The following is a 15,889-nucleotide window of genomic DNA, read 5'->3' as shown; positions in this document are numbered from 1 at the left end:
GAATATTTTCTCATGCTGCTCTGTCTGTGTCAGAATTCTCCTCTGATGTCCATTATTCTGATGAGGTGTCATTCATGCACAGCAGCCAGCTGCCTGCATTGATTGATCAGGCCACCCGTCTGCTTACCTGGAACCATAAACATTGTTACAATTCACAAGTCAACCATCCATTTCCAGATACACGCTCTGCCTGCCTGCACAGCTATGTTATTAAACAAGAACAAAACTACTACACACACTCGTGGATGAAAGCAATATTTTGTGCTTCATTTTAAGGCTGATGTTAAAATACTCTCTCCTGCTTAATTTGCAGAATAATCTATACTGTAAGTGAGCCAGTTGTAGGTTCAGTTCCTGAAGAGTCTAAACACTGTGACTCTATGGCACTTTAGTTTGAGCGCCTGACGTCAAATTTTGGCTTAACCAATGCCGTGAGTTCAAGGTGGGACTACCTATTTTGTTGGAATAGTGGACAACGGGTAACGTTGGTAGTTTAATGGTCATTCTATTAGCTGTTTTCTGCAGGTGTATTTTGCATGTTAAGCCTTGGATTGAAGAGGTTATTTCTTTAATGGTTTGTGTTTTCAGTCATTATTAACAGCGCTTATTTTCTGGAGAATAAATTTTGTGCTCTAGAAATGTAGCTTTTAGGATGTTAAAAAATTATCATTTTAAAAGGCAAGCGCAAGAAGGCCTATAGTCCTTTTTTAAATTCTCCATTATAACAGAAATTTGGCACCAACATTGACATACTCAGATTCCAGGAGGTTGTTTGGTGCGTTTTGAAGTAGTTTCAAATTAATAATCAGCAAACTCATCTGGTCAATTTCTAAATACAGCATAGATGTGTCATGTAATGTCAATGCCTTTTATGCATGATTTGGTAGTTGGTTGAATGAATAAAAATGGCATCTGAAAGAGCATTAAAAAGCAGTAATAAATGTCCTGTTTTGATTTTTGGTTTAAATGTACTGTTTGAGGCAAAATCTGTGGAATTCAGCAGAAGAGATGGAGCTGAGAGTACTACAATACACGCTTATTGGTTGCTGAAAGCTTCGTAAAATTAGCTAAAATATTGCATGAACATGCAAGGGGTGGGAAATGCACACAACTATTATGAATGATAGATCACTCAGTTTTCTGCTTAGTTCTGCACAAAGATTCTGTCTGGGCCTGGACATGATGTTAGGGTTTCATGGAAGGCTGTCTGTAGATAAAGCCTCCAAACCCAAAATGCTGCCAGAGAAATCATTGACTGACTGGCTTAGCTTTCGGACACAGCCACAGGCACTAAGGTTACAGTACATTTGAATGCAGAACACCTGCGTCTCATTGGCTCATCTGTTCTGATGTGGCAAGAGGCTTATATTTAATTTGCATTCTTCATTAGTCAAGCGATTCCTCCGTCAAGACCTTTTCAACGGATGCACACATGACTGAAGCTTGCTGTGCAATGGCAAATAAAATCACCTAACCAAGCCATTGAAAACAAAGCTGTCCACTAGATTTTAGAATCAAGTCTCTACTGTACCTGTTAAAAAAAGAAAACCAAAAAATAAAACAAATCCATCTGAGCCATGCATGGATATACGGGGGTCCATTTACTTTTTGCTAATGGCGAGTGAACTGAGAATTATTGGCCCAATAATTATTTCTTAGTGGCTATTATATTTATTAAATTTATTTATTTACTCGTGTTTTTCATGAGAGGTTTTGTTAACTCACAGAGACAGACATATGAGCTGCGTGTCACTGTAAGACGAAGATCCACACGCTGTTTTCAACTAGATCTGCTGGTCACTTGTTCATGCCACAGGATACGAAACCCGCGCTCTGTTAAAAGAATCATTCAAAGCTGCTGTCGGATAATTATGATCAGATGGATGAACTTGCGCCTCAGTTCGACTCGTTTATTTAATTACATAGTGCTACGGACATCGCCATCTTTGATATTTGCTTTGGTCATTGTCACTATGGATACAGTTGTTAGAATACGGGCTTGACTTCAGTTGTTCGTTCATGAGTTTTTTGTTTCAAAATGAAAAAACAAAAATACATTTTGCTTTACTATTTTTATTTTTTTTATGCGCTGGACAAATCTCAGGCCAAAATCACAAGACAATGTTATTCAACGTAATGTAAATAAAAAAAATTATGAATATGCTCGTATGAATCAGCTTGGCGATTGGAATTCCGGACCGGCGAAGCAAATTTAGTTACATTCATTTTACTTTTGGCCGTGTGTTGGTGCTAAATATCCATCCGAACTTAAACGTGCATCTTTTTTTATGTGTCGCAGGGACCAGACAGCGCTCACACCAGAGTGCTTCAGAGATCGATAAGATAGCGTGCATCTATTGTGTGAGTCATCTTCACTGCATGTGCGTTCCATTTGAATTCTACAGAATGTATTATATTGTACTTACGCTACGGAAGAAGTCAAACCTCTCAAACGGTTATACAGCATGAACATTTTTATCAGAATTTCTACTGATGAGGAAAAGAGGACACAACAATGTGTCATACATCTACATCAATTGCAAGGCTTTTCAAACTACATATCACAGAGATATCTGCAAGCAACGATGATTGGCCCAAGCACCATGGGTCAATTTCCACCCGGTGGCTTTCAGAAAACAATGCAAGGTGGACACATGCATTTGGCATTTGACATTATTCTAAACAATTTTGAATCAATTTGGGTTAATAGAAGAGGACTATTTTAAAGTCTGTTGTAAGAGCTACACTTCCTGCTGCCAGGTAGTGGCACTATGACCGTGACCCACAATAGTCACCTTCATGTGATTACCAAAAATACAGCTGAATTTTCATTAAAATCACACAATGCACACAAAAGATTGAACGCACTTCCTGTTTCCCATTTTTGCCATAAATGTATTGCTTTGCCATGGCAACATCATTCAAAATATCAAACATCTGTTCACAATTAAGCATCTACATTTTCTTGGCATGATGTTTCACATATTTGGTACCAGTTCAGAGCCTGCGATTTTCAGAAAATCCAAAATGGCCGACTTCCTGTTTCTTTTGAAATGAAAAAACAACATTCAAAGCTTGGTTCATATTTGTTTCCAATTTCAAAACAAATTCGAACGCAATGTACATGGATCCTGTATACTGTACACTATAATCTGTAGTATGAAAATAACATTTCGAGACTCACACCATTAATTAAATGCAGTTGTCATTCGCAAACACAGCCATAGGAGGAACGTTACTAAAATGAATTTTTTTCCAATCTGACTTTTACATGCTGAGTTATACATTTCGTCACAGTTTCCTGATGAAATGAACACTAGATGCACAACAATAACTGCGTTTTATTTTCTTTCAAGTAAATCATGACTACAAAGGCTGCACACTAATTTTTCACACTATTACTCACACACTGCTATGTTATGTTATATAACGCATCATTTGAAAAACAATAATTTTTAATGTTTTATTACAGACCCACCCAAATTTCCACAATGTGATTAGCCTCTGCAGTAGCTTACCTGATTGAGTGTTGAACTTTGAACTCTGTAATCTGCTGCTCTACCCCAGCAGAGCTCAGAAGCTGAAAACATGAAATAGAAGTGTGATTGCTTCAGAAAATGTGCTTTTCATTTCGTATTTTGTTTTTGCACACTATCATTTAGGTTTAGGTGTTGGTTTATGGTCTGTTTTGTTCACCTTTCATTTGCTTTTCGAAAATTACTGGTTAGGTTTAGGTTAAATGTTTAGGTTAGGGAGTTAAGTTTTACTCATAAAAACCTCTAATAATCTAGTCTAATATTCACCTTAAAAACCTTGTCTGATTACAACTCCATATCACTCACTTTTGGCACAACCCACTGGACGTTACACTTTGAAACTGCAGCAAAATGGGCACGTAATTTTGTTTTGAATAGATTTTGTGACGAAAACGCAATGTTCATGAGATCAGGCTGATAAATGCAGTATGTTTTCCCTAACATAATGGGATTTGTTAGCTGAATATTTTGTCCAAGGTTCCCATGGTCATGGAAAACATGGAAACATCAGGAAATTTTCAAGTCCCAGAAAAGTTATGAAAATGTATAAAATTTTAAAAGTTTTCAAAATATCTGTAGATAATGGAAATGTAATTGGCTAGATCTAGATATTGAGCATCTGTAGAGTAAAACTTGCTTGCATGCCACAGTGATTTTCAGTTTGTGAGCTAATCGCTTCTTTTCAATTAATTGACTTGAAAGGAAATGGAAAAGTCAAGGATCAATGATAAAAAAAATAAAAACAAATTTGGGAAGCATCATACACTGATTAGCCACAACATTAAAACCACCTACCTAATATTGTGCAGGTCCCCCTCTTGCCACCAAAAGAGTGCCAAGCCGCATCTCAGAATAGCATTACTATTTGTAATGAAGAATATTGAGTGAGTTTAGCATTTGCTACCCACCATTAAATGTTTCATACAGATTAATTTGATGTAAACGGCTTGATTCTGTGTGACTCAATCTTCAGCACATCCTGACAGTGTCATATTCAGTGTGTAATGGTCAGTGAGTGACAGTGGTTCTGTCTCTCTCTCTCATCTAGCTGGACGCTGAAGCCAGTGATCTACTGAAAGAACTGCAGAATAAACTGAACACAGTGCTGGATGAGCTCAGCGGGGTCTTCGGCTCCAGGTAAACTGTTGGGAAATGAGAGATAAGGTGTACAGTCCCTTTTATTCAAAGTGACTTGCTATTGAGAAACGGTACATCAGAAGCGAGTAATCCAAGATCTAAGGATGTTATGAATGTGATATTTTCATGGAAAAACTAGATTTGCTGTAGATACATGTAGATAATATATAATAATAATAATAATAATAATAATAATAATAATAATAATAATAACACACACATATATATATATATATATATATATATATATATATATATGTATACTGTAGGCAACATATTTAACTTTTGTCATGTGAAAAATTTCCTGGTGAAAGATTGTTCGGCAGAAAATAATTTAGTTTATTAGGCAATGATATGATTTATTAATATAATTTTTCCACATTGATGCAATCTTATATGCATCAGCAGTAATTATGTCAGAGGCAGAAAGTAATTACTTTTTGATGAAGTAAAAGAAAACAAAACCTTTCTTCAGAAAAAAAGAGCACTGAAGAATGGTGCACAATTAGACCAGCAACTTTATGAAGATAGGAAATTCATTTTGATTCCATGTTGACTTTAAAGATATCAAACAGCAGAGGCACACACATTAGCTGATATAATACTTCTTTATATATATATACTGTATATATATATATAAACCAACATATTCTTACTGCCAGACAAGTTGCTGTTGAAAGCATTCGTTGTATGACCTCTAATGACCTACCATTTGTCAAAATTCTAAATGTGATCAAAATTCTAAAATTCTGATAAATTTTACATCCACAGTTTTAAGCCGGTCATTGAGGATTGCATCAAACAAATGAACCAGGAGCTTGTGCAGATAAAAGGAAATGCTGGAAACAAGAGCAACGCAGCTATGGATGCAGAAATTGCCCTGCGACCGCTCATGGACCTCCTGGACAAGAAGTAAGAGGCACATTTTTGAATGATAGTAAAATCATCAAAACTATGAAATAATATAAAAGGAAGAAAGGGAATTATGTAGTAAACAAAACAAAACTTATATCTTATATTTGAGCTTCTTCAAATTAGACACTTTGTCTATATTACAGCTTTGTAAGCCTTTATATAAAAACGTTTTAAAGTCATGAAAAACATTTCAATCAAATGTGTCCAGACTTTTGACTAGTAGTATACATCAATATAGAACAACACATGAAGCAATTCTGGATATGATGATGTTTAATCCCATGAAATAATTTTTCTCTTCTCTCCAGCTTGATTCTGTTTGCTAAGATCTGCGAGAAGACGGTTCTCAAACGTGTTCTGAAGGAGCTGTGGAAAATCGTCCTCAACACCATTGAGCGTCAGATCGTTCTGCCTCCACTGTCAGATCAGACAGTGAGTGTAACACCTCTCTCTCTCTCTCTCTCTCTCTCTCTCAGCTAGACACACATGCCATATCCTCTACATCTGCTGCTAACAGAAGGTTATGGAAATGTGAATGAAGACAACATTACAGGGGATCAGCTTGTAGCCAGAGAATACACAGATTGAAAAGAGTGTTGGTGTTTATACAAATTGTTATTAAGTGGAAAGGGATCTTGAAAGAGGAATGTTTTTTAAAGGTACCATGGAACGGTAGCTTTATATTTATGTTTTGTTTTGTGATAGATACAATTGTCAATACATAAATATGCTTACATTATATTCAGTTAGACTCGAAATTCAACAAATAATTTAAATATGTTATAGCAGACACAAGATAACTTAATCTGTTTATTTAATTTTATGTCACTCTAAATACTTTATATTTTATTATTATTATGATATTATTATTTGTTATTATTTTATTTGAAAAATAAATAGAGTCTATTTGCACACCAGAATTAATAGCATCTGCCACACAGTGCAGCTATTTGCACCCCAATAGTCTGGTGAAACCACAGGAATATACAACAAATTAAACAACAGATGTCGCTCCAGTGGCATGGGGTGTAAAGACAGTGTGTGAATGTGTACTGTTGTCCTAGCGACCGTGGTTCAAATTCGCATTTTGTCCCACTCTTATTCGCATCCGATTTTCTGTTTCTACTCTTAATATTTCCTTTAATACTACTTAAAATGTTAGATAAAAATGAATATAAATGTTGATTTCATCGCAGTGATTTGGTCACGGTAAATGTCGAGGAGAGCCGAGATGGTTTGATCCAGAGGCGGAGACTGTTGATCGCACTTGTTCACGTGGCTCAGCATCGCTTGTGTGTAGATTACATCATTGCATTACTGATATTGTAGTAACCACAGAAACCATAGTTTTAATGCAATTAACACTGGTTGTACTACGGTACAATGGTAATATGGAGTGGTGGTGGCATAGTGGGCTAAGCGCATAACTTGTAATCAGAAGGTCGCTGGTTCGATCCCCACAGCCACCACCATTGTGTCCTTGAGCAAGACACTAAATCCAGGTTGCTCCGGGGGATTGTCCCTGTAATAAGGGTTCTGTAAGTCACTTTGGATAAAAGCGTCTGCCAAATGCATAAATGTAAATGTAATATAGTAACCATGGTGGAAATTTACAACAAAATACCATAATGAAACTATGGTTACTGTAGTAAAATCAAGGAAATAATTCCTAAGAGAAGGTTAAGGTTAAGTTTAGGGGTAGGGTTAATGTAGCGTGTCTGTGGAACTCTAAATAAATACAATAAACACACTGCAGTGATGCCCATACTGAATGTTAGTAAATATGGGTGCAATTAGTATCTACCATTATGTGCACCAGGGCTGGGGTGCAAATAATATCTGCCACTATTTGCAGTGGGGTGTAAATAGCAGATAATATATTATTTTTATATTAACCATTTTTATTTTTATTTATTTATATTTTTGGAAATCCATAAATATACTAACTTTCTAACAGACACACACACACACACACACACAGACACACAGGTTTGTTTCACTATATAAGTGAGGACATCTCATAAACTTCCACTGATTTCATAGCAGGCTAAAGATATATTCTAACCCCCAACCCTTCCCCTACCCCTAAACCTAACCCTACTCACCAAAATCAAACTAGAGTAAATTCACCAAATAAATGAAATGTTAATAATATATTTAGACATCTATATTAAAGACAACATGAAACTGAATTTAAATTAATATATTTTCTTTCTTCTTCTTCTTCTTTTTTTTTTTTTACAAAAATGACTTTAATAATATCCCAGTTAGTGACTAACAATCTGTAGTGTCTAAGGAACAGTTTGTGAGAAAACAGAATATTCCAGCAGGAGCTTCCTGTCCATCTAATTAATAAGCTGATTCAGCACCCAAAGTCCCAACTGCCAAACACACTAAACAAACTATGTTTCCACTCACTAAACAACACATCTCTGGAGACAGCTCATTTCCAGGTGAGTGAAATACATTTAAACTCTTTGTTTTGTGCTTTTGTTTTGCAGCAAGGAGCTCAGATGATCTTCAGTGCTGCCAAGGACTTGGGTCAGCTCTCCAAGCTTAAGGTGAGAATTTTATTTCGTAATCTACACTAAGTAAAGTAATGGGTCGAAAGTGTCATGTCTCATTTTAAAGCAATAGTTCACAACTGTATCTGTATGCAGCTCTTTTCCATACTAGGACATAGCTCATAGTAACCACATCTATTTAACATCATAAAAAAGCCCATACAAGTCATGCGCTATATTCTTCTAAAGTCTTCTGAAGCCATACAGTAGTTTTGTTTGAGGAACAGGATGAAATTTAAGATGTTATTCACTAATACTCTTGTCCTTTGCCAAATCTTAGCGACACTGGTGTTTCGTAGTGAAAAGTCCTTCTAGGTCCTTCTCAGAACTATAAATTGTCAATGTATGAAAAAAAGCATCTCATTCCTCATTCTTTAAGCATCTCAATTTGCTGTAAGCATCTGTGAACATAACCCCCAAAACGGCAGGATATTGGCTTATTAAACAAGCCTCTAAATACAAGACTGTGTTCATCAGGTTGGAGAGAGGTACAGTATGTTCAAAATACAGCGTTCTCTTCTATTCTGGCAGATGGACGCAATTGATTGGAGTTTGAAATCAGCATGTCGTGAATTAATTTAATAAGCATAAAAATATACAGCACGCACAAATATTGGGTAAAATAGTCTGCTTTTAATTAGATTTAAAATAGTATTGATAGTTTTTCCTAGTGAATAAATACTTGAATACGCTTAAGAAGACGTTTGTTATTAGATGGAACATATAATCGTTTTTCGTAGTGAATAATTATAAGTATACAGTATTAATTATCCACATTTCTCTAGCTTTGTACAACATTTTGGATGGATTCTTTTTTAACCACTGTTGAACAAGTTCATGTGTATGTTGGCCACTTGTTGACTACTTTCCCATTATCCGGTCCAACATTCCAGCAAAAAACAAATAAAAGAGTTTTGTGGAGAAATTCATATGTAGGCACACTGATTTTGTATGGGATTCCTGTTTCTTTCACATTGCCACCCGGTGTTAATATCAGTCTTATTCTAATTTAATTTTGCACGACCATTGACCTGTAATATAAAATGAAGTGTTACTGCCTGAATCAACATTTTGAAACTCTTTTTTTAAAGCAGAAAAGTCACTTTTTATCTTAATGGTAAAGAGCTCTCCAAACACGCTCTGTTTGGTTGAATCTCACAAAACCTGTCAAGGCATGTCCAGGTCATATTTCACCCTAAAATTAAAAGAATAAAATATGAAATTTTTGCACAAAGACAATGAAGCCTAATTTTAGGACAATGTGATTCGAGAACTATGAATGAGGGTAAGAGTTTCAGTCAATAATGACTTACATTTTGGTCCATTTATCACAGAAAGTTATCATATGGCTTCAAAAGTCTTGAAATGTATAGTGCACAAGTCAAATGCCCAACTTTTATGGTGCTTTTTTACTACTTTTTGGAGAAAACTATGGTCAATTGTTGGTTTGTGGCAAAGACCTACGTAAAGATTCTTCAACAAATTTATTTTTCTATTAAAAAAGAGAATATTTAGGTGATCTATTGCACTAACTAAAGCATTTTAATGTTCATGTGTATTATCAGCATAGTAAATGACTGTCTCTCTTTCTCTTAGGAGCATGTGATTAGGGAGGATGCTCGGAGTCTGAGCTCTCGGCAGTGTGCTGCCATGGATTTAGTGCTGCCAACCATCAAGGTATCGGTCTCTCTCTCTCTCTCTCTCTCTCTCTCTCTCTGTCTCTTTCTCTTTTTCAGTTCTGATTCTCTCTTCTTTTGCTAAATTTTTATCTCGTCTTCACTATAGACATCACCCTAGGACTTTTCATGTACTTTCCACTCCATTTTCCACACACAAAAAAAGACAAGAGCACAAGAATCACAAGCACCAATCTAAACTGGCTCCAATCTGATTTCACATTACGTGCCCCAAAATGTCAAAGCAAACTGTGGTTGGTCACTTGCATGTAGGTCATGTTTAAGTGGGCTGTTACTGGACATATAAGCTGCAAAGTGAACCAGACGATTTCCAAAAGTCTACTTTGCCCTCAAAACAAGATCAAATCAGAAAAATTTTTTATGTTTTTCTGAAATTGCCATTTTTCTGCAACCCTTTATGCTGTCAGTTGTTCTCCAAGCCTCTGGAGGGTGATGTGGTGCGTGTCATAATTATTTTTTATAACTTATGATTCTGTTGCTACCAAGAAATATGCATTGCAGTTATTGAATATTTGCTTGGTTATCTCTAAAGCTCACTTGAACTTGTTTAAGGTCATTAGACATGACATTATGGTGCCTTTAAAGGCAATCTCGTTTTCAACAAAAATGCTATCTGTTGTGTCACTTACTGACTGGATAGCAAAGCCGCTACTGTACTTTAAATTGTATTCCACGTGTGTCGTTGATTTGAGACAACTTTTAATAAACATGCTTTTAATAAACAGTTTTAGGGAATGCAAGTGAGACTCACTATGAAGTTCTGTAATGCTAACACAGTTAGTCAACCCTGCATCACAAATAGGCTACGCACACACACACATACACACTTGTGATAAGAATGCTGATTGACTTAAAAAGTGGCGTGAAGTCTGTTTCATATGTGCCCAGCACGCCCTAATACAACATTAGTGATTTTATTGATTCCGTCGTCTCCAAGGAAACACACGCCAATCCCTGTTTAGATCTGTCATGGAGTTGGAGTTTTTGCTCATCAGTATTCAGGACAGAAGCAAATTAGAGAAATTAACAAAAGCCTTGATTAACATATTGCCGCAGGATTATTTGCCTGAGGTGGCAAAGTAAGGATAGAATAGATATATGCATGGGTTAACAAGAATGATTTATAATGTGAGAAATCCTGTTGTGTTGATATCTGTTTTGTTGTCTTCATGTGTTCTTATTAAAAGCCTTTAAGGAATGTTCTGGGTTCAATATAAGTTAAACTCTATCGACCGCATCTGTGGCATAATGTCGATTGACACAGAAAACCATTTTGACGTGTCCCTCAATTTGTTTAAAGCAAAAAAAATTATAATTTAGCATATTATAAAGATTTATGCATTTCATATTCATAACAAAATTCCATCTAATTGAATTGTATAATGTTTATCATTTAAATTAATAAAACTTTAAATATATATATATATCATTTTTTTTAATCATTATTAAAGATTAATAGAAAGATGGAATTTTTATATGAAATTGAAATGTGTGAATCTTATGAGTGCACTTATTGTACAACTTGCACTGACAATGAAAGTAAACCAGGCCACCATTCCAGAGACTTTAAAAGCAGAAATAATGAATTATTCTGGACAGACCTGTTTATTATTTGAGTTATGTGTTGCCAATCTAATTCCTCTGGGTGGATTTTGATCCATGTACTTTACAGATAGTTAATTCACATCTGTTTCTGGTATGCTTGTGTGTAGAGTTGAGGTACTCGAGTTTGGACTCGGACTGGAGTCTGAGTCACAAATCCAATTTTAATGGACTCGGACTTGACTCGGACTCGAGCCTTTGGAACTCTGTATTTTGAGTCCAACTGAGTTCATGACATTTGCGATGCAATGAAAAAACATTTAAAAAAAATTACAAAATAACAAAACAGAAATTAATGAACACATCTCTGTCTGCATGCAGCTGTATTAGCCCTCGAAGTCGTAGACATAGCCAGAGTTGTTTCACTGTGTTTATGCAAACACACACACATACACACATGCACAGGCACACTCATCAGTCAACCAATACGCTTGAATATTACTACAGAGAATACTGTATAACTTCAACTACTGAGGTGGCTGGAACAATGAAAACATAAAGATGGGTATGTATTCAATGTAATAGAAACTTAACAAGGCAGTTTCACATGGCACGGGACCTGACAACTAGTAAAATTGCGTGTGGCATTTGTGCACCCAAGATGGTGCTTGCATTGCGGTTTCATCATGGTTAAGAATTTTAAATCAAGAACTTAAATTGAGTCACCCACATCATTTTTCTCACAGCATATTGACATAAAAATACATAAAAATAGTATTCATATTGGATATTAAGTATTTTTAGGTGTAATATATCTACACATGTAGGCTTCTGTTGTCTCTTGTGGTCCACGCAGTGTTGTCAGCATAAACTAGTCCATAATAGCTTGAGGTATTAACTGTGTAACTTTTTAAATAGTCAGGGGAGAAAAGGGTTATTGCAGACAGCAACTCTAAACAGCACCTATTTATTATTGATTGTCTATTTTCAAAGCATTGACGAGCTGCTTAAATTATATTCTTTTACAGCATTTGTCCACCATTCACAACATTCAACCATGCACAATAAAATATTAGGATATATTGGGCAGTTAATTAATTATGCAGCTGAAATAATCAGCCACTAGAAAACCATGCATTTGAAATCTGCTGCATTTCAAGTATTCCCATAACACAAAGACTGATATGATCATTATGTGAAAGACTAGGGCACTTTTTGGAATCATGTATTGTTCGCGATACTTTAGTCTCCTATACCCACAGGACAGTTGCTCTGAGTTCGAGCAAATGTCATAAATGTTGCAGCTTGTTTATTATTTCTTCTGAACCACCAAAGTGTTGCTCCACCTGGCCAATCAATACAACAGAGATAAATAACATCAGCCAGTCATCGTTCATCATCTGATAAACCACAGCGGCCAGAGCCGATCATCTTGAGACGGTACAGCGCTGAAATGACGCTTATTGAAATGAGAAAACAAACTGAGAACTGCATGAGAATCATGTAGTTAGAGAACCAGCTAATCTTATTTGTCTTAATCATAGCAGATGATAAGCTCACCAGAAAACATCACCAGGCCATCCCCATCATTCACTCTAATCGTTTCTTTTGCTAATGGAATAATAAACCAGAGCTGATAAAAAGGCAACCTGTCGCAGACAACCATGTGCAGTCGTATCAGATATCTCAATGTGCCATTTACTCTGACATTTCCTCTGAGTTTCTGTTTAACCCCAATCTGATTGTGCTCGGCTGACAAGAGGTGAATGTGATGGCTGCTTTATCCATCTTATGTCTCAAGATTAACTTGGGATTCACTAAATTAACATAACATGGAACTATGAACATTACAGAATTGCTTGAACATAGCCTGTGGTGATTCTCCACTGAGAACGTTTCATTTGCAATGTTGTAATTCATTTGCTCTGTTGTAATGAATGACTGATTTTTCAGTGTGTGTGTGGTATTAAAATACTTGAGCGAAAATGCGCTCTAGGCTGTGCTATATTGTGAATAGTCATGGCTAAAGTATGTTGTCAATTCAGAATGACCTTGAATGCCTTTTTAAATGGTTACTGCATAGTAAAAAATATTAAGGACACCAACTTTTATTAAATTTTATGTAACTATAATAATTCAGGTAATTACAATGCATTACATTATTGTGGCAGACCTTTTGCAATTGAATACGTCTTTCTGTCCAAAATAGATTTATTATAAGGGCTTTTCTAAGGACACATCAATGTAGAGATGCGTCAGACGGATGCTTTTGGAGCGTCTCACTTAGGTTGCACTGTGTCATAAACAGTGTTTTTAGGTCGTAGTGTCAAGTTATACGTAGTTTGAAACTGTAAAAACACGTCTCAAGTTCCCGACGTTTGTAATTAAACTCCATGCAGTTGTGTTTGAACACAAGAACTTAACCTGAGCTAACCTGAGTGTGGTTTGTTGTCTGTTGTCATTGCTAATACAGCTGGAGTTTTGCTTACTGCCTCCTGCTGAACACAGGTTATACTTCAAACATGAATTGCTCTGATTCCTTATTATGGTCCAAAGACATGATTCATTGCATATTTTTTTTTACACTTTATTTTTATAGAAACAAATTGCACTGAATTAACGTGTTAAATTGACAGCCGTCAAACTGAGGTTAATGGTTGGCTAGTAACCAGCATGTTTATTTCTCTGTCTAGCAATATTTCCATGCGGGGGGAAACGGTTTGAAGAAGACTTTCTTGGAAAAGAGTCCTGATCTGAAGTCCTTGAAATACGCCCTCAGCCTTTACACTCAATCCACAGATGCCTTGATCAAGAAATATATATGCACCCAGACCTCTCAAGGTAAGAGACCATATTTATGATCTCAGCAGTGTCAGAACTTGAGGGGGGGTTAGTTAGAGTTTGAGAGTTGTATGCTCTTTTTGTATGACTGGGTATGTTACAAATTGCACACTACGCTGAATGTATACCATTCACAGTGTGAACATTTTCAGGATACATAGAATACCTGGATGACCTACTACATCTGCCAAAATCACTATGAAAATGATGTGACCTTTTTTTGCAAAATTATATTATGTGGTTCCTGACACATATTGCGGCAGTTCCAAGGTGAAATGTCCACCTAAAAGCTAAAAGTGAGTTACTGTAAATGTTGGTTAGATGAGGTTTTTAAGGTTAATGCTCTATCGAGTTTTAAATCAACAAAACTGTCCTCACTACCATAAACATTAAACCTAAACCTAAATTGTAGTGACATAAAAAGCCTATTATACATGAAAAATGCAGTTGCTGAAGCAGCCACATCAATTTGTGGTGCTTCTATGATATTTTTGGCTTTTTTACACACTATGTTTAAAGAGTATACAGTACATACTGTGCAGTATGCAGCAAGCAGAACACAACCTTACTCCTGCAGGTCTGCTTCACTCTAACTAGTGAGGCCAAATACAGATAGAGAATGTGAATTCTCTGTGTGATACACAATTTTGTGTATGTGAGTTGATGAGCTTTGTTTACTTCCCCTCATACTGTTTATAATTAATCAAACTTCATGTAAAGTGTAATTCATCATTGCAGTTACATGGGCTTTTCTGTTGGGGCAGGTAATGGATTTCTAGGGTTGGTTTGGTTTGGAGGGGAATTCTCTTTTGTGGTTTTACACAGCCGATTTTAGAGATGTCATGCTGGGTCAAACTTACAAAACTTCTGCACTTTTCAGACTTTTTTGATGTTGGCTTGAAAATCTCGAAGCACAATGCAGTTGTCTTAACTATTATACAGTATTTATCTTTTATTTGTAGGTACTTAATAGTGGCTATAAAGTTATCTAAGAGATAATCTGTCAAGGATTTCAAGTTTTCTTTTGTAATGCATGTCACATTATGCATATACAGGTGAAACTCGAAAAATTAGAATATCGTGCAAAAGTTCATTAATTTCAGTAATTCAACTTAAAAGGTGAAACTAATATATTATATAGACTCATTACAAGCAAAGTAAGATATTTCAAGCCTTTATTTGATATAATTTTGATGATTATGGCTTACAGCTTATGAAAACCCCAAATTCAGAATCTCAGAATATTAGAATATTGTGAAAAGGTTCAGTATTGTAGGCTCAAAGTGTCACACTCTAATCAGCTAAACACCTGCAAAGGGTTCCTGAGCCTTTAAATGGTCTCTCAGTCTGGTTCAGTTGAATTCACAATCATGGGGAAGACTGCTGACCTGACAGTTGTGCAGAAAACCATCATTGACACCCTCCACAAGGAGGGAAAGCCTCAAAAGGTAATTGCAAAAGAAGTTGGATGTTCTCAAAGTGCTGTATCAAAGCACATTAATAGAAAGTTAAGTGGAAGAGAAAAGTGTGGAAGAAAAAGGTGCACAAGCAGCAGGGATGACCGTAGCCTGGAGAGGATTGTCAGGAAAAGGCCATTCAAATGTGTGGGGAGCTTCACAAGGAGTGGACTGAGGCTGGAGTTACTGCATCAAGAGCC

General features: G+C 36.0%; 1 protein-coding gene across 1 annotated transcript in view; it reads left to right on the top strand.

Moving 5' to 3' along the window:
• The window catches only part of LOC127622987 (protein unc-13 homolog C-like), a 163,657-nt gene that overhangs the window by 133,830 nt on the left and 13,938 nt on the right, over window positions 1-15,889 (top strand). Inside the window, 6 exon segments of the mRNA XM_052097209.1 lie at window positions 4,585-4,673; window positions 5,445-5,585; window positions 5,897-6,024; window positions 8,097-8,149; window positions 9,749-9,829; window positions 14,085-14,232. Coding sequence (XP_051953169.1) covers window positions 4,585-4,673; window positions 5,445-5,585; window positions 5,897-6,024; window positions 8,097-8,149; window positions 9,749-9,829; window positions 14,085-14,232 — 640 coding nt within the window.

Source organism: Xyrauchen texanus, chromosome 29 (assembly GCF_025860055.1).
Source record: "Xyrauchen texanus isolate HMW12.3.18 chromosome 29, RBS_HiC_50CHRs, whole genome shotgun sequence".
In the NCBI taxonomy this organism is placed as follows: Eukaryota; Metazoa; Chordata; class Actinopteri; order Cypriniformes; family Catostomidae; genus Xyrauchen; species Xyrauchen texanus.
Note: the sequence above shows the minus strand (reverse complement) of the source record. Positions and strands in the feature narration are given on the sequence as shown.